The 25,090-nt window shown below is 39.2% G+C and overlaps 2 protein-coding genes across 4 annotated transcripts in view; one reads left to right on the forward strand and one right to left on the reverse strand.

Moving 5' to 3' along the window:
- Positions 1–1,445: 1,445 nt before the first annotated feature.
- On the reverse strand, positions 1,446–22,149 carry LOC308510436 (uncharacterized protein; the record flags this gene model as incomplete). Its single annotated transcript, XM_081079718.1, has 3 exons — positions 1,446–2,927; positions 20,665–21,597; positions 22,126–22,149. The coding sequence occupies 2 exons, from the start codon at positions 22,147–22,149 to the stop codon at positions 20,833–20,835; spliced, it is 789 nt and encodes a 262-aa protein (XP_080935844.1). The 3' UTR covers positions 1,446–2,927; positions 20,665–20,832.
- MAGI2 (membrane associated guanylate kinase, WW and PDZ domain containing 2) overlaps positions 21,705–25,090 on the forward strand; it is a 1,330,546-nt gene continuing 1,327,160 nt past the window's right edge. For all 3 annotated transcript variants that reach the window (XM_081079965.1, XM_081079966.1, XM_081079968.1), the window contains exon 1: positions 21,705–22,523. In XM_081079965.1, coding sequence (XP_080936091.1) covers positions 22,223–22,523 — 301 coding nt within the window. In that variant the 5' untranslated portion in view covers positions 21,705–22,222. The remainder of the gene's footprint in view (positions 22,524–25,090) is intronic.

A 25,090-nucleotide genomic window follows, 5' to 3' on the forward strand; every position in this document is an offset into this window, starting at 1 on the left:
ATTCAATAATATTGTGATAGTGTGGTATGGTGTCAGATAGTTGCTGTACTTATCATGGTGATGACTTCTTTTGGTACGTAAATGTTGAATAACTATAGCATATCCCTGAAACTAATATAATATTGTGTGTTAGCTATATTTTTAATAAAAATATTTTTAAAAAGAAAATAAAAGAAGAAAAACAAACACCTCTGGATATTAATTTGTGATATTGTGACTTATAATAAGAAACATATATTTGTTCTTTGACCCTGCCTCACAGCTCCTAAAGACTTTGGAACTTTCTGAGCAATTAGAGCAATGGGAGCATCTCTTGTTATAATATTTGGTCTCTCGTCCTCAGTTCTTGAAATTTCTTCAGAGCCATAAATGTGAAATGGGTGTATTGTTATTCATAACAAGTTCCTTTCTGCCACAACTAAGTTTCTGTTAATGAAGCGACTTTTGGAAAGCACCTAAGAACTGGGGCTGGTTGCCAGGAGAAATAATCACTGAGTAGAGGGTTGGAACTTTCAGTCAAGACCCACTAACCTCTGGGGAGGGGAATGGAACTGGAGGTTGAATCATTTGCCAATGGTCAATGATTTAATCTATCATGACTATGTAATGAAGCCTCTATAAACCCAAAATAGCAGGGTTCAGATTGCTTCCAGGTTGGTGGACACAGGGACACTTGGGGAGAGTGGCATGCTCAAAGAGAGAATGGAAGCTCTGTGCTGTCCCCATACCTTGCCTTATGTACCTCTTCTATCAGGCTACTTCTGAATTATATCCTTTTATAACAAACCGGTAATCTAGTAAATAAACTAGTATCATGAGTTCTGTGAGCCATTGTAGCAAATTAATTGAACTTGAGGAGTGAGTGTGTTGTTGGAATCTTCAATCTATAGCCCATTGGTCAGAAGCACAGGTGACAACCTGGACCTGTGATTGCAATCTGAGGGTGGGGTGGGCAATCTAGTGGAACAGAGCACTTAATCTGTGGAATCTGATGCAATCTCTGGGTAGATAGTATTAGAATTGAATTAAGTTATATTAGACCAACCAATTGGTGTCCAAGAACTGCTTGTTGATGTGGAAAACCCCCGACCATCCACATTGGAATTGGATACAGAATACTTTATAATTGTTTCCAATACTCAGTGGCCAAGTGATAGCCAGAGGAGAAATCCTGGAGTCAGAGAGAAAGACAGAGCTTGGCTCTATAAAGAAATGGCTCTTTGATAGGATATTTTACCATCAGATAAAGTAAATGGAGGATGTTCATAGCAATCAATGCCTTTCAGGAAACAGAAAAATCTCAAATAAACAACCTAACTTTACACCTCAAGGGACTAGAAAAAAAAAAAAAAACAAGCCAAATCCAAAGTTAGCATAAGGATGGAAATAACAAAGATTAGAATGGAAATATATGAAACAGAGACTCAAAAGACAATAGAAGACATCACTGAAACTGTCAGCTAATTTATTTTTAAAGATAAAGAAAATATACAAACTTTTAGTTAGACACACCAAGAATAAAAGAGAGGACTCAAGTAAATAAAATCAGAAATAAGAGCTGTTACAACTGATACCACAGAAATACAAAGGATCACAAGAGACTACTATGAACACACTATATGCAAATTGGACAACTTAGAAAAAAAAACTATAAGTTCCTAAAAACCTATAACCTAAGACTGAATCAGAAAGAAAAGAACATAGGAAAAGGCTGAGTTTTAAGAATATTGAATCAATATCACAAACCTCCCATCAAACAAAAGTCAGGACCAGATGGCTTCACTAGTGAATTCTACAAACATTTAAATAAGAATTAGTACCAATCCTTCTCCAACTCTTTCAATAAACAGGAGAGGACGGAACACTCCCAAACTAATTTTATGAGGCTAGTCTTACCCTTATACCAAAATCAGACAAGGACGCTATAAGAAAAAAAAAAAAATTACAGGCAAATATCCCTGATGAATACAGATGCAAAATCCTCAACAAAGTATTGGAAAACTGAATTCAACAATAGGATTATACACCGTGATCAAGTGGGATTTATTCCACGGATGAAAATATGGTTCGACATCTGCAAATCAACCAATGTGATATGCTACATTAACACAATGAAAGATTAATGAAACACAATGAAAGATCATCTCAACAGACACAGAAAAAGCATTTGACAAAATTCAACATCCATTGATGGTAACTCTCAAGAAAGTGGGTATACAGGTAAAGTAAATGGGTCAGAATTCACACACACACACACACACTCCAAACTCCCAATGATGACAAGTTCAAGATAGATAAATCAATAAATAATTTTCCATGATATATATTAGGATCTATTCCCTAAGGACGTGGAAACTGGATAGAGAGATTTAAAGAATCAGTAGAAGATAACAAGCATTGAATGCTCCAGGAAATCATTTGTTTCTTTAGGCTCCTTGAGTGTAGGGTACATACACACACATATATGCGCACACACACACACACACAGAATCATACTCACACTGAGAAATTAACAGGATTCATCTGTCATATTCACAAAATTTGAATGTTCAAATATATTTATAATTCGATAACTAAAATACTGTGAAAGATCAATTTCAAAATCGTAATGAATTAAAGAACTGCAGTTTTTCTGACATTTGATTGTGTTGGTATCTGTGAGTCTCTCAGATTGTCTTTAAAATGAATACTTTTATCAATTTTAATAGATATTGTATGAATTGTGAAGTAGTTAGGTACATGAAATAGAAGTCCATGTTGTAGCTTAACCTTGTAATAGCATTTTACTTTCCACACACAACAAGAAGTCTGAAACAGGTAGTCTAGCCCCTCTTCTATCATTTTGCTCCATCATCCTCACAGGAAAACTTTTATCTTCATGCTTGCCAAATAATGGCGGCAAGATGGCGTCTCCCTCTTCAGTTGTGCTATAGGCGGAAAAAAAAAAAAAGTGACAAAAAAAATCTGTATTAGAAAAACAAAAATACTCACAGATGTCTCTAGCAGAGGTATACTTTTATGGCATTGTTTACTTACACTTTTGTTACATGGCCACCCCTGATTGTAACAGAGTCTCAGAAGGTGAGTATTGCATCTGAGAACATTGCTAATCTGAACAAAAAGGGGCTCTATCAATAAAGAGGAAGTGGAGAATAGCTCTTGGAGTAGGAAATTGGGAGTATCTAATGATGCATTGAATTCAGAATGCTATATTAATCACACTGAGTATTTTTACGCAAATGCTGAATATCAATAACTATTCACTTTTGCTATTCCTGAAGGTTTTATTTGTTCATAAATAGTTATTGTTAACAATGAAATAATATAAATGTTTTATATACTTTATACTCTGCATTTATACTAGTGAGAATGAGGTCATTACAGATCACTGATGCTTTTGTATACTATTCTTTTTTATATATGCCTCATTTTAATGGTGGCTTTAAGCTCCATGTTATGACCAATCTAATCTCCTTTGGACAACATATAAATTCTAAATCATACGACCTAAATCAAATTCTAAAAATTTTCTGAGCTAATTACCAACATCTGTTTCAAATAACATTTCTTTAATGCCCACATACTGATAGAAAATATAAGGTCCTAAATGAATTCATTAAGCTAGATGTGGAACATGATTCAAAAACTCTTTTTGTGTTTTGTATATCTTTGATAGTCTTAATCTCTGAAATTCAGTATTTGATAGGTTAGTTTTTTAAGGTATTAAAATTGTTGTCTCTTCAGAAACATTTTTCTACACTTCTAAAAATATTTCTTACTTGTATTCTATCTCCCACTAAAACGTAAATCTTAGGTTCTCTGCATTTCTCAAAACCAGTCTTTAATGTTGATAATCAAAATGGACAGATAGTTCAATGACATTTAGGTGGCAGGGGAGGAAAGAGAGAGTAAAGATGGGATGTCTATTCTAATGTTCTGTCTAAATGGTACTCAGAAGTAAATATAGTACCTTTTTCTGAATGCAAATCTAATACTAATTCATATCTAAAGTAATATGATACTAAAGTTTTACATCTAATTCCAAATCCTCTGTGAACTCAATTAGAATTAATTCCGCTTCACCTTACACATCTTATTGAGTACATTTTTTCCAAATCTAATAATAGTCCTGTTTATTTGAGCTGATTTATGTTTTATAAGCAGTCAAATGCAAGTATGATAGAAAGGGTGTCAAATGTATCACATGACGTGTGGTTTAGATAAAATATATTTCTCTCAGTGATAAACAAACAAATGTAGAACCTTACATATAAAGATTTCACCCTCCGGGTTTTTTGAAAATTAATTTGGGTAACGTATTCAATAATGTTGTAAAGATTTTGTTGGGTATCAGATGGACATGTGTCCTATTTGGGAGACCACCTCAGGGACACTGTGGATGCCTGATCATGGCATTGTACACCAGAAGCTAAACAATAATGAATGCCAACTATAATTTTATATATATAATGTGATGGCTCGGTGTGAGGTCGGAGGGATAATGGATGGGGGAGGGGGGTTCACAGTGTGAGGGATATAAATGATGAACGTCTAAGTATTACCTTGTCTTGTACACCTGAAACTAATAAATTAAAAAAAAAATGATTTCACCCTTATTTGCTTATAGCTAAATAAGCAAGGAGGAAGAAAGAATATATAGAAATGAAAATGAGAGAATAACCAAATAAGAATTAAACAAAAACAAGAAAACTGCAAAATGTGCCCTACATGATACATACACATACTCGAATATAGATAAATGTATATTTTTTCATATATAATATATGGATATATAAATATGTGATGATATTCTGAAGGAAACAAATTGGCAAAATGAAATCATTAAGTAACTTTGTTTTTTTCTTATAATATTCTTTGAAGTATGCTCTATAGGGTAATTCTTCTCCTTCCCCTAGATAAAATCTTGGTTGGTCACCCATAGCTCTCTTAAATAATAAATCCTCCTGTACTTTAGTCACTTAAACTATTTCAGTTCTGAAACTGATAGGTGTAGCCAAAGTAATAATAAAAACTCTGAGCTTCATTCAAAATTAAAGCTTCTGCACTTACCTAATCAGCCATGCAACAGAAGGCAGGCTTGCAGGGTACAGTATAGTTTGGATAGATACTCCTCTACTGACCCAACTTGTCTTTCTTCCTGTCCTCAGTTGCTACCTTGCACTGTTTCTGACCATCGAGGGTTCCAGATGGTGGAGGGAGGAGAGGTGAGGGCACAGGAAAGCCCCTCCATGATGGTACTCCAGGAGCTGCTATCATTGCTCGCTGGTTTGGCAGGTGTCATAGCTGGCTCTTGTTCTTTTTTCCCTTGCAGGCTGTTTCAGTTCCCTGTAGGGTTCTTCAGACCATATACTTCTCTCCCCATTCATTGGTAGACATCTCTCACCTGTACTTAGCTGGGATTTGGGTCTCAGGACTTCATCTCTTCACAGACTCTCTCTGTTGGGATTCTATTCCCTTTTAGGCAGCAGCCCTTTTGGATAAAGTCCTTTAAGATGACTCCAGGTCAGCTTTCACCCACATATGTGTGGTTCATATCTTCTCTATGTATCTTTGGTCCATTTTCAGTTATAATTTACTTTTTAAAACAAAACTTTTCATGCTATCACAACTAGTATGTTTCAGTGTATTTGAATCTGTTTTAATTAATGAAATTGAAATTAAGTTCAAAGCATCACTGAGTCATAGTTGTTTTGAAATCACGAATACAGAACATTAAACAAATACTATGGTGTGTGGTGAACACATTTATTGTTAAAACACTGGGGATTGTTAAGATAGAACAATACACTTCTTTTACGGAAGAAAACACAAAGAATCAATTGAGCAAAAGTTGTTACTGGCCGGGGCAGAGCAAAGCCTTATGCGATGAACACTAAAGAGCATGGGGTCTAGAGTCAAACATACCAGGTCTGACAATTAAGTTCGCCAACTCATCCTAGAAAAAGTGCTGCATACCTCATTGCGGAATATCACTATGGTCACCTTGGAAGTACTCCTTTTAGGAAGCTATGCACTGATGCCAGTGCCTAGTCCACCCTTCAAAGCAATTTTGGAACTTTTTTTCTGGAATGGCCATCAGAGCTGTCATCATATTACCCCTGATGTCCTGAAAGTCATCAAAATGTCTTCCTTTCAATATTTTCTTTATCTTTGGGTAAAGAAAGAAGTCATTGGGGGCCAGATCAGGTGACTAAGGAGCGTGTTCCAATACAGTTACTTGTTCACTGGCTAAAAACTCCCTCACAGAAAGTGCCGTGTGAGCTGGTGCATTGTCGTGATGCAAGAGCCATGAATTGTTGGTGAAAAGTTCAGGTCATCTAACTTTTTTATGCAGCCTTTTCAGCACTTCCAAATAATCAACTTGGATAACTGTTTGTTCAGTTGGTACAAATTCATAATGAATAATCCCTCTGATATCAAAAAAGGTTAGCAAGATGGTAGCAACAAGTTCACAAAATTAATCGTTTGTATGTGAGTTTGAGTCCTACGTCTGCAATGTATTAGTTACAAGAAGTTGACCAATAATAAGTTATGTAATGTCAGTTTTTTTGCCACAGAATGGTGTTAATAACAATTCTGGCAATTAAATTTTTTGATGATTAAATAAAACTGTAATACACATGGTGTATATCACATATTAACTCCTTAATAATTGTTAATCTTGCCCTTTAATACTGATCAAATTGTTGTTTATTATTATTATTATTATATTATAATTATGTATTATTATTATTACAGCTATGGCTTATTTGGGTATTTACTTTTTATGATTTCTGAAACTAAAAATAACATACCTATTAAATGAACATACACATATAGGTATATGTATAAATATATTTTACATTATTTTCAGGTCACTGAATTATTACAATGCAATAGTTAGCAAGTACATATGATGTAGTACTATAATGGGAATCTTTATTATACTACATAAAACAAACTTTAAACTATTAAACTATGCTTTATTTTTCTAGATAAAACCGGTACAAATAAACCCTCACTTCTACTGAATTAATCTTTGAGATTAGTAAACCAAGTAGCTGAAGCTCTGGTTTTGAAAGTAATAGGGGAGAGAAAGACCATTCAAAAGTCCTCTATCACATGTTGGGAGAAAACTCGATAAGAGTTTGAATACATAAGGGGCTTTTATGATGCAAATCATGATTCCTTACATGTGCACAACTCTTCATCTTTGAACAAGTCACTCATGTTGGTAGCTAAATAATAGTCAAGCTATTGCTAAGTGAAATGGCTAGTATTGCATTTGTCGCTGCTGTATTTATCCAAAGAGAAAATGTTACTGTTGTTCCCAAGCAGACAATGTCACTACTTTCTTGTTTGTTTATACTCCTCTCATAAACATGCATTTGAGACTTAGGGTGTAATGAATGCTTAAAATGCTTTTGCCATGTGGTTAAAATTGTTAGGAAGGATTAGGACAAGCTTTTGTCCCCAGATCTTATTTTTTTATTCCAACAAATCCAAAACAACATTGTACTGGTCTACTCTATGATATCTAGATGACAGTTCTGGAAAATATCTCCCTCCAACATCTAAGATTCTACAATATATTACATTTAACTATTAATGAAATCTATTTGGGTGTGCTTTGCTCGAGATCAGTATTATTACTTTGTAAGCCCACTTTATGTAGATAACAATTGTTTTCCCTTCAAAAATGTCAATATGTTGTTCATAATAAGCCAATAATTTATCTTTTCTTATGTATTTAATATATTACATGTAAATACATTTGAAATATCTCTATATATGTTTCCTCTCTCTGTCCACTAAAAGGGCTTAGTAGTAATGGCCCACCAATAGCAATAAACAAGCCAATAACTTTATCTTGGTTTCTAAATATCATTCTTCACTAAAAGGAACAGGGTTCCTTGTGGGGCAAAGGTAGATTCCCGAGCTAGGGAAGAAAAAGAACAAGATAAATTTGAAACTTTTTTTTATATCAGGAAGCAAGGACTGCTCAAATTATCAGAGAGACACGTCAAAAATATAAACGAACTATCCTGAAGGAGCCCAGGCAGACCAAATCTGGGATAAGTTGAGCATTTATTAAAGTACAATATATATCACTTGTAAATTCTAACCCATTAGGTTAAATAACAATCTGGGCTTCCCTACTGATACTATTAGGTTGGTGCAAAAGTAATTGTGGTTTAAAAGGTTAAAAATAATTGCAAAAACCGTAATTACTGTTGCACTAACCTAATAATTTTAAAACATTATCTAAGATTAAATGTAAAGGCTTGTACATTTATTCATTAGCGTAGTTCATTCAGTAAATTTGTATCATGCATGCAGTTCTACCACCAATGACTTCAAGGAGAACCTACAGGGTAAAAGCCTTTCACTGACCATAGATGAAGCCTAGACCAAATACCAATCATGTACACAATTATCTCCTTTGACACTGGGCAAATGCCAATATATTAGAAACTTACTGGGGGTAAAAATCCTCAAGTATGTATTTACAAATCTACATGGTTACTTAATGCTATATCTCGCTCAACTATTAAAGTATGCTTCCGTTGTTGTTCCCTGATAGAAACTACTTTTGACTTGGCCTGCCAAAAGTTTTGTATCCTCCTCCCTTCTCTTTTGCCACATCTCCCACAGTTTCTCCTCCTAGGTCCTCATGCAGCTGTTCTACTTCTGTGAGGCACCTAGGAGTTGGAGAAGCCCTCCATCAGGTTTCAAGTTAAGAACATCAAGTTCTGGTAAATGAAATGTAATGAATGTCTCAAATACCACTCTACTACTCTAACTTAAAAAGAGAGGCAAGAAAACTACGTAAAACATGTTATCAAATCATTATTAAATCATAATTTTTATTAAATAGTAACTGGTACTCAATGCCAACATATTTATAAGTAGACTGAAAATCTATCATAAATATGATAATGGAAATACTGAATTGAAAACTGTATGTCAAAATTACTCAATCTTTTCACAATGTTTCCATGAGCATAGTTTGCATTAAATATGACCATATTTAATTTAACATTTTATTGTTTCAAAATGAAATAATGATAAACATTCTACTGGGTATAGTATATAGCCATAGAGATAGTTTATGGCAATTAACTAGAATAAATATATCATGGAAACTCTTCTAAAGATAAATGTTACATTAGTTAAAACATAACAACAAAAAGACGTCCATTCATTCATTTATTTAACAATGACTTATTCAATATCTATTATATATTACTAGTACTACGTACTACATGATACTACTAGTATTCTGGTCTGTATGTACTCAGGGATGAGTTAATGTTTCTGTCCTAAAGAAATTCAGTAGTGATAAAAGCAGACATATAATTTAGTAATTGCAAAACAGTGTCTCAAGTACACAGGACAATAGTAGTGCAAAGATTGAGTAATTATATGGATGGTGGGCAGGAGAGAGAAGGGAAGGCTCCCTAAAAGAGGGAATGCTTGAGGTGAAGTTAAAGAGATGAGTTTGTCAGGTGAGAACCAATGAATGAGAGGCTATTAAAAGAAAGAGTGTAAATAAAGTCACAGAGGCATAGGTTAGTATGGTACATGGTGAGAAAGGATCAGGAGATAATTAAATTTTAAGCAGGGTCCAATTTGTGAAAGGGGTAGTATAACTGAACACATAACGAAAGTGAAAATTGCCTAGTCTCTGACATGTCAAATTCCTTTGCATACCACCTCAGGACCTAGATACTTCCCTTTCCTCTGCCTGAAAAGTCCATCCCCCAGATTTTCACACAACTGGATATTATTCCTCATTTAAGGCCAGGCTCAAAAATCATCTCTTAAGAGAGGCCCTTCAATACCACCTAACTAAAATAGTACCACTCTACTATACCCACCTGTTAACATTCCATTTCCTTTGTTTTTAAATCAATATAGAGTAGAAAAGAGAATAAATATCAATTTTACAACTTTATGTGACATGCCCACATCGCCTTGATGTTTAATCTCTTTATTCTCATGAACTAGGCTGAGAAAATCATGGAAATTGCTAAATAATGTTTGGTGTAGTACAGACTCTAAGGATTTGTTAGCTGGCACCATTCTCCTTATCCTATAATGAATGTACTTTGTTCACTAGTAGACATATGAGTATGACTAAAAGAAAACACCCTTTCAGAGGTATTTGCATTTTATTATCTCGAAAGGATAAATCTCTAAGGCAAAATTATCAAGCGATAGAACAAAACATAGTGAAGCATTTTGGAGAGAGCAGGAAAGATGTTTCTAGCCCTTTAAATCATACCTGATGCAAATCTGCCTACCCTTGAGGAGAAGCCTATATTTGTCTCCAGAGAAAACGGCTAGGAAGTAAATCTCCATTAGTGCTGGGAAAACTTAAACTTCTTTTATTTAGCTTCCTGCTAAAGTGGGAGCTTCAGGGAATATTTATACATAAATTGACATTCTTTAAAATATTTGGGGGGCTAAAAGATGAAAATGCAGTATGTTTGTTCTTCTTGTGGCCTGTAAAATGTTTGAATGAGCCCTTATACTCTGTAGTTACATAATCAAATGGACCAAGTATATAGGACGCTTTACCCCTTCAAATTTGGTTTAGGAAAAAAACGGAGTACCTATTGTTATTAAATTAAGGAACTATTTCCTTATGTTTAGTTCTCCTGTCAGGATACTGTTGACAATATAAATGCAATTTTATATTCAGCCTAAAGTTGAAAGCATAATGACATTAAAAATATGGCCTCGAAATTTTAAAATTTTAGTAAAATGGCAGTCACTACACCATAAAAGCATATATGCAAATTAAGACACAAAATTAGATGGAATTCATTTAAGTCTATACCATATATAGTATAGCAATTGACTGCTATCACAACCAATACTAACTGTAAAATATTCATAATTTTCTTAAGTAACATGGGCAAAATTTATCACACCTTTATGTAAAAATTTGAATTGCATATTTATTCATAATATATTTTCATTTACACAAAGTACATTGCACATTAAACAGACATTAATTAAATTTACATTACAAATTTGTAATATTAAAGTTGTGTAGTGGTCTTCAAATATCTCACAACTTTAGGGTTAATGACTTACTCAAGAAAAGGTTAGAAGATGTATTGGAAAAGGATCAGGAGTAACACTACAAAATCAGTATGAGGCAACAGTGGGAGTAGTTGATTGGAACAGCATACATTAAATATTAAGAGTGCTCATGTGAGGGAAATAATAAGCCGATTATGTGCAGTCCCACTCATGCCAAATGTGGAAAATGTGTTAAAAGAACATTTGGAAACTGAAGCATCACTTAAAGTTACTGAACAGAATGACGGAGGCCTAGTCTTTCAGTGTTCATTACTGACATATGAAAAGCAGTGGTGGCATTAATGATTAATGGTTAAGCTAACATGGATCCACAACAAACAAGTCATGCTTTATAAGTGAAAATGTGCATTGTTTGATTTCACTTGTTCTTTATGAAGCTAGACTAGCTTCGTTTTATCACTTCTTTCTCTGGATGTACTAATTTTAGCGGCCTGTGGTTTGTGGAGTTCATCTTTCTCCTCTTTGGAAAATCATGGTAGCTTTGCTTTCACCCATCTTCTACTGACTGTCTTAATGTCCACTTTTCTTTAAATTCTAGACAATGGATTGCCAAACCTCCAAATTCTTTTATTGCCCTAGCACTTCACTAAAAGAAGTGCTTGAACTTGAACACCTTCCCAGATGGCAAACTTCTTGCTATTCATTATCTTTTAAAACATATTTAAATTTGGGGATTTACTTTACTAGTATCAATTGATTCTGTGCTTAATTTAAAAAATACATTTGACTCTTTTATATTTATTATAGTTATGTATTGCCTTTTTTCCTACTACTATATTTTCCTTCCTTCAACCTCTGTGAGGAATACAAACATAAGTCATGCTCTTATGATTTAGCCTGAGGCTAATATGTCTAGAATGTTATGACACAACGCAGAAAGAAATGTGATGAAAAGGATCAGGTAGCATTTCATAGGAATTCTGTAGATAATTACTTTCAGCTGATTATATATAAATAGAAAACTTTATTTAAGAGGTTTATTAAACTAGACTTTCAAAGAATCCTCTATTGAAGTAAATGGTTGGGCTTCAAGGAATCTATAAATTACATAAAATGATATGTAATATTTGGAAAATATATATATGTGTGTGCATTTGTGACGGGGGGGGGAAGGTGGGATAAAATCACTAGTATTCATCATATTCTGAAAGACAGCTATGACACGCAAAATGGCTAAAAGCAAACCATACCACGCAGAATACTATTTGAAGAGGTTTACATAATTATTAAAATTAGTATGATTAGAATTACATTTTCATTGTCGCCTAATGTTCAATTCATCAGCATGTTTTGCTCCTTTATAATATGGATGAGGAAACATGATGAACTTTTCTTTGAATATTTTAAAATATGCTTTTCTAAAGACTAGAAAACACATCTGACTGTTCCTTACTATTTCAAAAGAGAATGTGTTCACTTTATTTCCATAACTTTCTTTACACATACAAGATTTTTAACTACTGACAAAAATTAAGCCCATGATAATATTGTCTGTTGGTACCTTAGTTTACTTCCTTGGAATGAAAACTGTTGTCATTTTAAATCAATAATAAAATGATTTTTAAAAAATAATAGGCAGGATTAGAATATTGGCAGTAGACAGCATATTAAAAATACATGTAGAATATTTTAAATTTATTTTAAAATTTATAATGAAAATTGATGGGAAACTGAAGACATACTAAGGAGAGCTATAGAGAAAAAAAGGTAAATTAAGCTGTACATTTGAAAAACAGAAGGAATAAATAATATGAAAAAATAGTAGAAAAGTAAGAGACAAATAGTGTTTTACAGATCGAATTTTCTGTAAGGATGAATGCATGAAAAATGATAAGGTGGTTCTAAAAGATTTAGCATCACAAAGTAGAAAAAGACAGCAACCAAACTACTCAAAATAAAAGGGGGGGGGTAGATATAGTTACTTGATACCATGAAATTGAAGTACCTGAATTTTTGAAGTGTTTTTAAAAAAATCTAGTAAGGAAAGCCTAAGTGTATAAAAGGTATGAGAATATCTTTTTGAGTTTAGTCGAATGTGAACAGATGATAAAGATTGACAGGCACTGAATAAGTAAAAGGCAAAACAATAAAAATGAAAGATAAATTCAGATATTGACATTCAAGAAGTCTGACTGCATAACACTGCATAAGACGAAATGCATTTCCAGATTCAAACACAATATCATCCTGTTGTATTTTGTGCCTATGTTAAATAAGGTAACAAAAGCATAAAGAGTGCTCACTAAAGTCCCCATTATCATTTGCATAAAATATTGTAATGATTTTAAAGTCAAAGAACAAAAAATATTTTCATTCTTTCTTTTCTTGAGCTGGTCAAATTCCTCCATATTGTGAATTCTGTAGTTAAGATAGAACAATGATTTAAATGATTTTGCAGTTTTCTTTCCCCACTTTGTGTATCTTGCATGGTCCATGATTTTCACACAAAGAGGTGCTTTACAAGGACCAAAATCACATTGTTTAGAATTTTCTAGCAACTAAAATTATCTAATACTCTCATAAAATAGTCAAATTTTGCCTGTCCCCAGACCTTTTGCACAGGGGTAGGTGACAAACTGGGAGTGCTGTTGTAAATTCCTGAGTTGCAGATATGTTGGACAATATATTCTCCCTTAATACTAAGACCAATACTATAAAAATCACAATAGTGCTATGAAATACAGAAGCACAATCAATGAATATTAATTCTAGACTAAAATGAAACAGTTATGGCCCTTTCATAATAATTTAATCGATGTAAACCCCCAAATTACAATCATTACAATATTTGAGATTTTCAGGTAAAGAGAATTAGAACTATAATGCAATTGGATAAAATACCAAGTGAAATATGCAATTCTCTGCACGTGTTTGGAGGAGGCTGAGCCCCTAAACCTTCCCCTAATTCAAGAGGCCTGGCTTCTCAACAACAGATCCTCATCTTGGAATATTTATCTTCACTGAGCTTTCCTCTCCTCTCTGCCTAGTAAAAGCCGTAGTAAACCAGAGTTCAGTGCTTTTCTCTTCTCACACTGCACTCTGTTGGGCGAGGCCAAAGAGTCAGGGTTTCAAAGTGTTCCCGCACCTCTCTCTTCAGGCCAAACTTCCTGTAGGATTTGGGCTTGTGTTCCAATCACTGGACTTAAGCTGGACTTAAGCTGTGCCCACTCACGGAATAAGTATCACCACACTGGGGCAAGAAACCACTGGAGAATCATGGCAAATCCTCCTGAAACATTACTTAGGCAAAGTTAGGGAAAAAGTCAAATTCTACATCTGTATAAATATAAACCTACTACAGAGTAGAATCTAAAATGCGAATGAATTTTTAGATGAAAGCTGGAGACTTCAAATAAGATTACTCGTGGCTGGGGTGGGTGACTGTATCATTTTTAGAGATATTTTGATGGAAAAGTTTGAGAGGCTCTGCATTATGCTAAATAAATCTACGTTATAACTACGGATTAGCATTTTTATGTGAATATTGTAGCAGAAGTGAGAGGTTTGATAATTGACAAACGATGGAATGGATCAAGTTTATCCTCTGCTACCACCATCACCACTAGCAACACGTCTCAGACTCTACCCAGGCCCTGCGTGAAACTCTTGAAGAATCTGACTGCTTTTTTTAACCTTACTCTCCTGGCTAAGTATGTTCTTTTTTTTTTTTTTTTTTTTAATCAATAAATGCTCTTCTGCATTCCATTTTCTTAAGACATTGGTATGGGTGTAAAGAGATAATCACTGAATATGAAAGGTAAAAGTTCATGGTAAGGAGGTCACAGAATGACATTTTATGTACCCTCGCTTTGCAGGTATCTGTCACTAGGCAGAATTCTGCTGAGCATTTACATTGTCCCAGAGAATGTGCAAGGTGATAAGAATACAAAGATGAATTTTTTTTTTTTTATGTCCACCCATTCTTCTGTGGCAGACTGGCAAACAAGGACGTGAATTAGAAGCCATGTTTCCACAAAGGTAAATGGAGACATAAAGGAGAGTTCTGTGTTGCGGTAAAAGGAGGACGAAAAGTCAGAGAAGGTGACCCTAGAGGTATGTTTTAGCGAGTGAGCAGCTGCAAACCACACAGAGAGAGAAAAGGTTGTGCTTCACGCAAATAGAACCGTGAAATGGCCTAGTGGAAACTACACAATTCAGGATGAAAGAAGCAAAGGAATGTCAGAGGAACGGGAGACTCAGGCTGGACCTTGGGGAGGACACCGAGGTGAGCTGCCCAGGTCCCAAACAGGGTGGGCGATTGGCACAAGGCTTGACTGCCCTGATCTGAACTTTATTGAAATTCAATCTTGAAAGTTCTGTCTTCGTATCCCAAGGGACCTAGAATAAATGCTGTAAAGAGGACTCCCTTCATTCATGTTTATCTTGGAAGGCCCACATTTGCTGGGTTGCTCTGGGTTCCAATTTCAGCAGGTATACAGAGAAATACAGTTGGTGAGTTAGGAAGAAGGCAAAGGAGGATCAAAGTGAGCTAAAGACTTTGGACTCTGCCATATATTTAATGGGCAGCACTAGTGGATTTGAAGCAGGAAAAAAGGAGAGGTTTCAGAAAGTTCTCTGAGGCAACACAACAGAAGTTTTGAGGTAAAAGGCAGGGATAATATGGGACAGTGATGCTGACTATCTGAACTACGATATAACCAGTGAGGATTATAGAACGTGGTGTTCTATAATACTGTACTAGACAGAATAATGCCCCCCTTAAAGATACCCAGGTCTCAATCCCTGGAACCTGTGCATATGCTACTTTACATGGCAAAGGGAAACAGGTTACAGATGGAACTGACTGCGCATCAGCTGACTTTAAAATAGGGAGATTATCTGGGCGGGCCTGATGTAATCACAAGAGTCCTGAAAAGTGGAGAAAGGAGGCAGGAGAATCAGCGTCAGAGTGATGGAATATAAGCAGAACTTGACCTGCTGTTGCTGGCTTTAATGATGGGAGAAGGGGTCCACAAACCAAAGCCTCAAAGTGCAGGACAATGCAAGTAGGATTCTCCTCCAGAGATTCACAAGGAACACAGCCCCTCCTATGTCTCAGTTTTAGCCCAGCAAGACTCATTTGGAACTACTGGCCTTAATAACTGTAGATAATAAATCTGTGTGGTCTGAAACCACCAAGTTTGTGGGAATTTCTTACAGAAGCAATAGGAAAAATTCAAATACCCACTTCAACCTTAGCATGAAGGAAGCTTTTAACTGAAAATCACATTGAACATTTATATTCTGCTAAAACGTGGGGCATCCCTTTATTCCTTTGGCTAGGTAGGTCTCACATTTTATAAAGATTTTTCTAGATGAAGTGCACCATGTTTTGGTCTCACTGCCCATGGTTCCTTATTCTTCCTCCTCAAACACTTAGAGGTCTCATATTGTAAGGATACAATTTTTTATATCTGTGGATCAATTGCTGAGTTTTGTGGCCACTTTTGTTCCATCAGTTAATTTAAAAACACTCAGGGTTAGGGGCTTTCAATGTAACACGGCATTAGGAGTAGAAACTTCAGAGTCACACAGACATGGATCAAATCACAACTCCACTTTTTATTAGTATTGTGACTTTGGGCAATTTAAAATACGTGAGCCTCAGTTTCCTCATCTGTAAAATGGAATAATCATATCTTAGATCAGGATCCCTAAAATCATGCCCTGAGATGAGAATTGTGTGCAAGTGATTTGTCAAGAAATGCTTCCAGACGTATTCAATAATGTTGTAAAGATTTTGTTGGGTATCAGATGGACATGCGTCCTATTTGGGAGACCACCTCAGGGATACTGTGGATGCCTGACCATGGCATTGTACACCAGAAGCTAAACATTAATGAATGCCAACTATAATTTTATATATATAATGTGATGGCTCAGTGTGAGGTTGGAGGGATAGTGGATGGGGGGAGGGGGTTCACAGTGTGAGGGATATAAATGATGAACGTCTAAGTATTACCTTGTCTTGTACACCTGAAACTAACAAATTAAAAAAAAGAAAGAATTACAAATTTGTAGTTACAAAATAATCATGAGGATGTAAAGCATTGCATAAGGTATATAGTCAATAATATTGTAATAATTATGTATGGTGTCAGATTGGTACTAGATTTATCAGGTAACCACTTTGTAAATGTCTAATCATTATGCTGTATACCTGAAACCAATATAATATTGTACGTGAACTGTAATTTAAAAAAATTTAAATATTAAAAACAAAAAAAAAAGAAATGCTTCCAGGAAATAAAACCCATAAGTTACCAAAGTGAGCAAAATACGGAAGAAAAAGATTTCAGGCAAAATCCTAGCATTTGCATGATCCTGGAGGGGAGCCTGGGGGTGTAAATTACATCTTAGGTTTTCTTACTACTGGAGGTGATAGGGCTGGACTTTTATGCTGTATAGGGCAATCCTTAGGAAAGGATGTCTTTGGAGAGAAGTAAACTCCCAGGTGGTTCTCTCTGACTCTCCTCTGCCTGAAGGCAAAAGGAGCCCAGAAGCCCCTTGGGCAGTCTTCCAAAGAGAGTCTCAGGGTCTGGCTATGAAACACAAAAGAACACAGAAGCTAGGGAAAGGGTACTCAGACCCAGTCAAAGAATTCAAGAGGATGAGTCGGAGTCGGCCATAAGCATCCACCTCATAGAATTCTTGTAAGGATTGAATGCACTCAAGCATTCTTTCCTTTAGATTTTAAGATTCCTAAACTATTTTTCTTTTGAAATAGCATGCATTATCTAATGCCATGCTCTGCACATAGAGTGCTCAGCAATGAAATAATTCTTTCTTGACACAAGCATCAAACTCAGAAAGGGTAAAGGAGACAAAGTAAAAATAAAGCAAATGTGAAGGATACCAGAATAGAACGTAACCAAATTAGTCTGATTCTAGAATTTCAAAATGGCTGTAATAAAGCTGGAAACTTAAACTATTCGAGACTCACATCTCTTTGCTTTTATCTCTGATGAAAAGCTAGATAAAGTTAACCAACCAACCAACTAACCAACAGATAATATATTTATTTGATGACAATAAATCTTACAGGAAATGCTGTTTTCCTCCCTCAGGAAACAATCTAAGTCCCCAGAATACTCCTATATGTAATTTTTTTCTTAAAGGATCTCCATCTTCTTCTTTGCTACTCTCTGTTCCTAGACTGATAATTAACACCTTTAATTTTGATAGCATTTCACAGTTTTGAAGTGTATTCACATTTAAGTGCATTTAAAGGGCATTCAAATTTTACATGCTGCTCACACAACCTTGTAATTCACGTAGCTACCCCCTTTTTACAAATAAGGAAACAAGCTCTGGAAATTTAAGTGACTTTGTCAGGTTTGCACAACTAAAGGCAGGATGCCAACTTCTAATTCCCAGGAAAGTACTCTACTCAAGGCTCTACACCAGGGGTGTCCAAACTGCGGCCTGCGGGCCAACTGCAGTCTGCAATCCAGTTTTAATTGGCCCGCAGCAAATTCCAAAAATATATTTAGTTTACTTAAATAAACCAGGTGAGGCAATATGTACTTCACCTCGAGTGAGTGGCCCAGCTGTTTGTGTATTTTATCGCATTAGGCCCTTGATAAAAAACATTGAAAAAAGTTTGGACACCCCTGCTCTATACCATCCTTTTTAAATGTCCAGTCAGGAGACAGAAATCACACCATCCTTGGAGCAGAAAATTTAATATAAAGAATTATTAGCTAGTAAAAGGTGAGTGACTACTAAAAGAAGAGATGACTGAATACAGGAAAACTGAATTTAGAGAGCAACCACTTCCTATAGGGCTGTGGGAGAATATCCAGGGAAGGAAAAACTTAGATAAACCTCCACCCCCACCCCGTTTCTCCCCTACAATGGCTGAGAGACAGATCTCATTGGAGATAATGTGGCTGTGGCCCACTTGATGGCCAAGAAATTTGTTGAGGTGTCACACACTGGGCTGGTGAGAAAACCACTAGTAGGGCTGCCAGTGAAACTTGCTAGGAAGCTACCCACTAGGACACCACACACTAGGGAACTGGCCAAACTTATGGAGGCTATGAAGCACTGGTTTCTTGCACACCACAGGCCAAAAAGCCACCAGCTGACCACCACACCATAGAAGCAAGAAGCACTGGAACTAAAAAGAGGAGCTCCTTTTTTATGCAGTGTTCCTCCAGCACCTTCTGATGACAAGTCCTAATATTGTGCTAACTGAGAACAAGGAAATGTTTGTAGGTTCTAATATCACAATTCAGGGCAAAGAAGATGAATCGGGAGCTGAGAAGCACTGAATTAGCTGACACACACCTCAGTGACTGTCCTGGGTCCTCAAGGGTAAAATACTTTTATGACACAGTCCAGCTTCATTTGTTTTCTTTTCTCCTAATCACCCCTACAATAAAATGCAGACACCTTTTGGACATTATGCTGATTGCTGGTATGACACATGGTAAGTGCATGGAGAGAGAGACAATGCAGTGATTGAGACCAGGTCTGGAGCCAAACGGATTGGGTCTAAATATAAGTTTCCCTACTGACTACATTTGTAGCCTTGCAAGTTTATCTCTGTCTGCCTCAGTTTCCTTATCTTAAAAGGTGAATGACAATAGTACCTACTTCATTAAGATGTCAGGAGAAATAAATTAATATATGGCGAGCCTATAGGATAACATCTCACATGTAGTTAGAACTTGATAACTATTAGTATTATCCAAATACTAGTTTGTAATTGGTGTTTAAAAATACATACTCAGTTCCCATCAATTTCCACTTAGGATTGTACCTCATAATGCTGAAACCCAACTTCTTTGGGTGAGACTGGGCTATACTACAAAGTCTTGCCCACTCCTGGGCACTGCCGGCAGCTCTGGTTTCAGATCCTGGCACTGCCCCTGGCTCACTGAATGATCCTTATCAGGCGCAGCCAACTCCTTGGGGATCCATTTTCTCAAGTAAAAAGAGACGCATGGTTAAACAAATCATCTTTCTTCAAAATCTCTTCCAGTTCTGACTAAATTTGATCTTCCTCTTCCCCAAATAGAACTATACTTGCCAGGGGAAAAGGAAGGAAATTACCATTTTGAGTGCCTACCCACCCAAGTCAGGCAAGCACTTTGCATGCATTACATTACCTGATTTTATCCTCATCACAGGCCTATCTGATTAGTACTTTTCACCCTATTTAACAAATAAGGAGACAGGCTCAGAAAGGTCAAGCAATTTACTCAAGATCACACTCCTGGTAAGCAGCAGAGCCTGAATTCAAACCTGGCCTTTTTGTTTGGGTCGACTAAACATTTTTAACTGTACCGCTCGCCTCCCACACTATCTCCATCTCAGACATCAAGAATACTAATTGCTCAGTGCTTTTCATGCTTTGCTTTAAAGAGATGAGTGGGTGTGCGACTTTTTTCCCCCTTGTCTTAAACATATCCTTTGAAAGTAAGGCAAATGAAATTAATTTACCAATTACAGAGATTTTTAAACCACTCCTAACATCTCACACGACATGTGCGTTGAGTGATAATCAGCACTGCTCCTGCATCCTTGAGCCTCAGTCCTCACCTCTTCTCCTGGCTGCAAACTTGGCGAAGGAAAGGAGCCTGGTGGTGGGCCAGCTAACTGAGTTCCAGCCCCCATTCTGCCGCCACGTTCACCCTCGGAGCCGGCCTTCTTTTCCTTCTCTGTAGGAGGAGGTTGTCGGGTCAGATCACCTGCAGGCTTCTTCCCAAGCTACAAGCCCGAGTCTGCGGGCTTTGCAGGGTGAGGGCGTGCCCCCGCCGTCTCCGCCGCAGTTCCCGGGTTAAACTGTCCATTTCTCTGAGGAGGTTGGTGACTGCACCCTACCCCCCTCCACACCCAGGCCCTTTCTTTCCGCTCCTCCCAACCTGGAAACCCGAAGCCCCTTTCCCTTGCTCCCGGGAATCGCCTTTCGCCAGACACCTCCTCCCTCAGCCGACGCGTGGGCTCAGCCTGCCCCGGGAAGGGGATGCAGCCTCGCCTCGCCATCCCCGCTGTCACGGGGCCCCGCCTGCAGTTCTCGTAACTTTCCGCGCCTCCGATGGGAAGTCTGAGAACTCTGCCACGATCTGACCGAAACCGCATAGAGACTGAGCCTCTCTCAACAGCGAGATGCTGCGCCCCCCGCGGCTCCCCGCGCGCGGGCCTCTCCCGCAGCTCCCCAGCGGGCCCGCAGTCGGCCCTCTCACGGCCGGATCCGCGCCAGGGGGCGGGCGGCGCGCTGCACACGCGGTCTCGCCAGCTCTGCTCCAGCCCATCCCGCGTCCGAGGCAGTCCGAGCGCCCTTGCAGCGCCGCAGCCCAGCGCCCCGCTCGGCCGCCGGCAGTGTGCGGGAAGGTCCGCACTGGGCTCGCAGCCCGGCCTGCCCGTCTCCCCACGCCGGGCCTCGGCTCCCCACCTTTCCCGCTCCCGCCTCCTCTCGCAGGCTGCCAGGCGGACGCAGCCTGCCTCTCTCTCTGCCTTCACTACCGGGTCAAGCTGCGGAGGGAGGGAGGGGAGACAGCGGCGAAGCGGTCCCCCACCCGGCGCGCGCGCCCCTCCTCCTCTCAGCCTGCCTTCTCCCCTCCTGCCAGTACTGTACAACTAGTGCGCGCACTCACACACACACACACACACACACGGACCCGCCGCTGCCACTGCAGCTGCCATGGGTATCAGCTAACACCACACACCCAGGCGCGCGCGCGCTCCCACTCGCACCACGCAGGAGTGGCCCCCGGCATCCCTACCCTCCTTCCCCACCCCCACTCCACCCGCTCACCAGCTCGGCTACTGCTCGCTCAGGCTGCCGCCGCCGCCGCCGCCGCCACCACCACCTCCTCAGCTCTCCTCTGCTGCGGGGCCACAGCTTTGAGTGTCATTCAAGGGACAGCACAAGCTCACCCAAGCTCTCCTACCTCTGCCCAGCCGTCCCTCTCATCCTTCCCCCTCCTCGTCCACACTCCATCCAAAGAAGAGGGAAAGCACCGAACAGAGGGGGAGGAAGGCAAAGTCTGCTCTTCTCACCTCTTGGCCCCCTTGCTCCTCCATCCTCATTCTCTCACCGCCAATCCCCCTACCCCAAAGGAACCCCTCAGGAGCTGAGGCGACTCGCCCCACTGCCATGTCCAAAAGCTTGAAAAAGAAAAGCCACTGGACTAGCAAAGTCCATGAGAGTGTCATTGGCAGAAACCCGGAGGGCCAGCTGGGCTTTGAACTGAAGGGGGGCGCCGAGAATGGACAGTTCCCCTACCTGGGGGAGGTGAAGCCCGGCAAGGTGGCCTATGAGAGCGGCAGCAAGTTGGTGTCGGAGGAACTGCTGCTGGAGGTGAACGAGACCCCCGTGGCGGGGCTCACCATCAGGGACGTGCTGGCCGTGATCAAACACTGCAAGGACCCCCTCCGGCTCAAGTGTGTCAAGCAAGGTGAGCGCAGCGGCTTGCTCCGGGCTTTGCCAGGCAGCTGGACCGCTCGAAGCGCGGGGCAATGGAAGGGTGGGCTCGCTGTGGAAGGGGGTGTGTTGCACGGGGGTGGGGTGAGGTCGAGAGAGTACCGGCAGGGCAAGTGAGCTTTGCGGAGAATGCGAATCGGGGCTAAATGGAAGGGAGGGCAGGATGCGGTGTGGCGTGCAACTTTGTTTGCGCAGTTATACCCTCCCGGTTGGAAGGTGCTCGGCCTTGTCTGACCTCAGAGGTGCAGGGGAGCTCCCGCTGCAAACTGAATGTGCGTCAGTGGCATCGCCCGCAGTGGATGAAGAGCTTTCAGGGACGGAAGGACGGAAGGAAGGGAGGGAGGATCGGAGAAAAGGGGAAGAAGGAAAAAAAGAGGGAGGGAGAAATGGAAGGAAGGAGCAACTTGAGGGTGCAGCGGCATCACGAGCAGGGCGGAGAGGAGCAGGAGGTGGCGGGGCGAGCGGAGATCTACGACCCCTCCCACCCCCTCAGTTGGGGATCTGGACCGCAGACGCCTTGACCCGCAGCCATCTCCTAGGGATCCCTGAGACACTAGTTGACCAAGAAGAGAAGGGACCGATTGCTTTGAGCGCTTTGACCGGTCTTCCTTAACTTTTCCCTGCTTCACTCCTCTGTCCGCCGCCCCCGGTCAATCACGTGAGCACCGCGCGTCACGTGCGCACTGACTAACCCCGGAGCTGGCCCGCTGGAGCAGGCTCGGGAAGAAGGCGCGGCACTGGGAGCGGGTTGTAGGGTCAGGGGTTTGGGAGGAGAGTCATGGCTCCGCGGGTGAATGCTCTGTACTCAGTGTTTGCCCTCTTTGAGTGGAAGTTCTCTGTGGTTGGCCTCACCTCTGCCTTCGGATGGGGACGGGGGTCGAGTTTCTAAGGAGTTAGAGGGAAAAGCTCAGGCCACCTATCCGATGAGCTTCATCTGAGTGCTGTGATGAGGACTTAGGGAGACTGGGATCTTGGCAGAACGCTCCATGTCTTCGCTTGAAAGACAATGATGGTCCTGAAGCAGGGACGAGTGCGAAAACGGTTTCTTGGAAAGAAGACGACTTTAACTAGAATAAAGTAGTGTATCTTTGTTTTCCACACGTGATCGTATCCGTTTGTAGATCACATGCACACTTCATGTGCGGTAGGAGGGTACATGTGCATGTTCGTATAAACGTAAAGGTTTGTTGGTGGGGTTACATTGGTAGTCCCGCCTCAAAGATGGAATTGAGCAGGTCATTGCCTGCCTTTTGAACAACCACTTAATCTTCGTGAAAACTATCAAGAGATACTCTTAGGGAGATGTTCTTCTCTATAAAAACAGGTTTTAAAGGTAAACATGTGGAAAAGGTGTTTCAGGTGAAATTTCTTGAATGTAAATTGTCATGCAAGAAAACGTTTTCGTTGGGGATTCTTGAGTATTAATATGATGACTTGAGAAAGGCTAACTTAAACATTGACTTGGAGGTCAACATTGCTCAACAGTGTATGAGATTGAAGAATATGAGTTAAGTAGGAAGGCAAACAGAGTATTCTGGTATTTTTCAAGGTGATATACCCAATTGTCAAATATAGGGATTCATGTTAACCTATTTGATGTCATGAGACTGTCTTATAGCAATAGATTTAAATGCGAAGTTCTGGTTTGAGGCCAAGAAATCCGCTACATCATTAATGGCAACAAGTGTGGTGTTTGTAGTGGAAAGTGGCTGCAAAAGTTAATGCATTGTTAAATTTGACTAACGATAGTATCCTAATGAGGGAAGTGATTGTCCTATTATAGTTTGCAGTGATGGCCACAATTTAATGCTTTATTCATTCGGATCACTACCTTTTGAGGTGGACCTTGGCAAACTATAATTCTAGCAGCAAGAATGTGTCCAGAAAAAAAAGAAAAGGAGGTTATTGGGTATAGTAGATATCTCCTATAAAATCTAATGGAAAGACTTTAACTTGAGAAAGGGAGGGCATGAAAGGAATTCTGACGATTCTGTGATACTCCACAGGCAAAACTAAGATGAGTCTATGGGAATTTGAAAAAGATGAAGCATCTTTATCTTCATGAAGATGAGCTTTCTAACAGAGCTTTCCAAAACTCTGTGGGCTATATTGTGAATTCATGAGATTCCCCATTAGTGTGGGTGTTTATGAAGAAGCTAAAATGAACATGTGTCATGGATTCCTATGTAAGACGGGGATCTGGACTCGGTGTCATTTAAATCCCGCCATGATTCCATCCAGCATAGTCTCTGATCACTCAACTTTTGTGTTGTATTTTATTTGGAAGGCTACTGCTTTTAGAACTCATGGAATATATGCATGTAATGTGATATTTTAGGGGAAAAGCTCTGCTCTTTTCATTCTATATTAACCCTCAGTTCCGGGCTTCACTGGGTCATTGGTGATTGATGCTGGTAATGACGTCCTGTCACAGAGCCCCCACAGGAGTCTGATTCACCTCCTGAATCACTATTGACCAAAAAAGAAAATAATTGCTTCTTTTAGCTTTTGTGGGAAATATAGTCTTCTTGTATAGTCTTC

This window comes from Rhinolophus hipposideros, assembly GCF_964194185.1.
Source record: "Rhinolophus hipposideros genome assembly, chromosome: 18".
In the NCBI taxonomy this organism is placed as follows: domain Eukaryota; kingdom Metazoa; phylum Chordata; class Mammalia; order Chiroptera; family Rhinolophidae; genus Rhinolophus; species Rhinolophus hipposideros.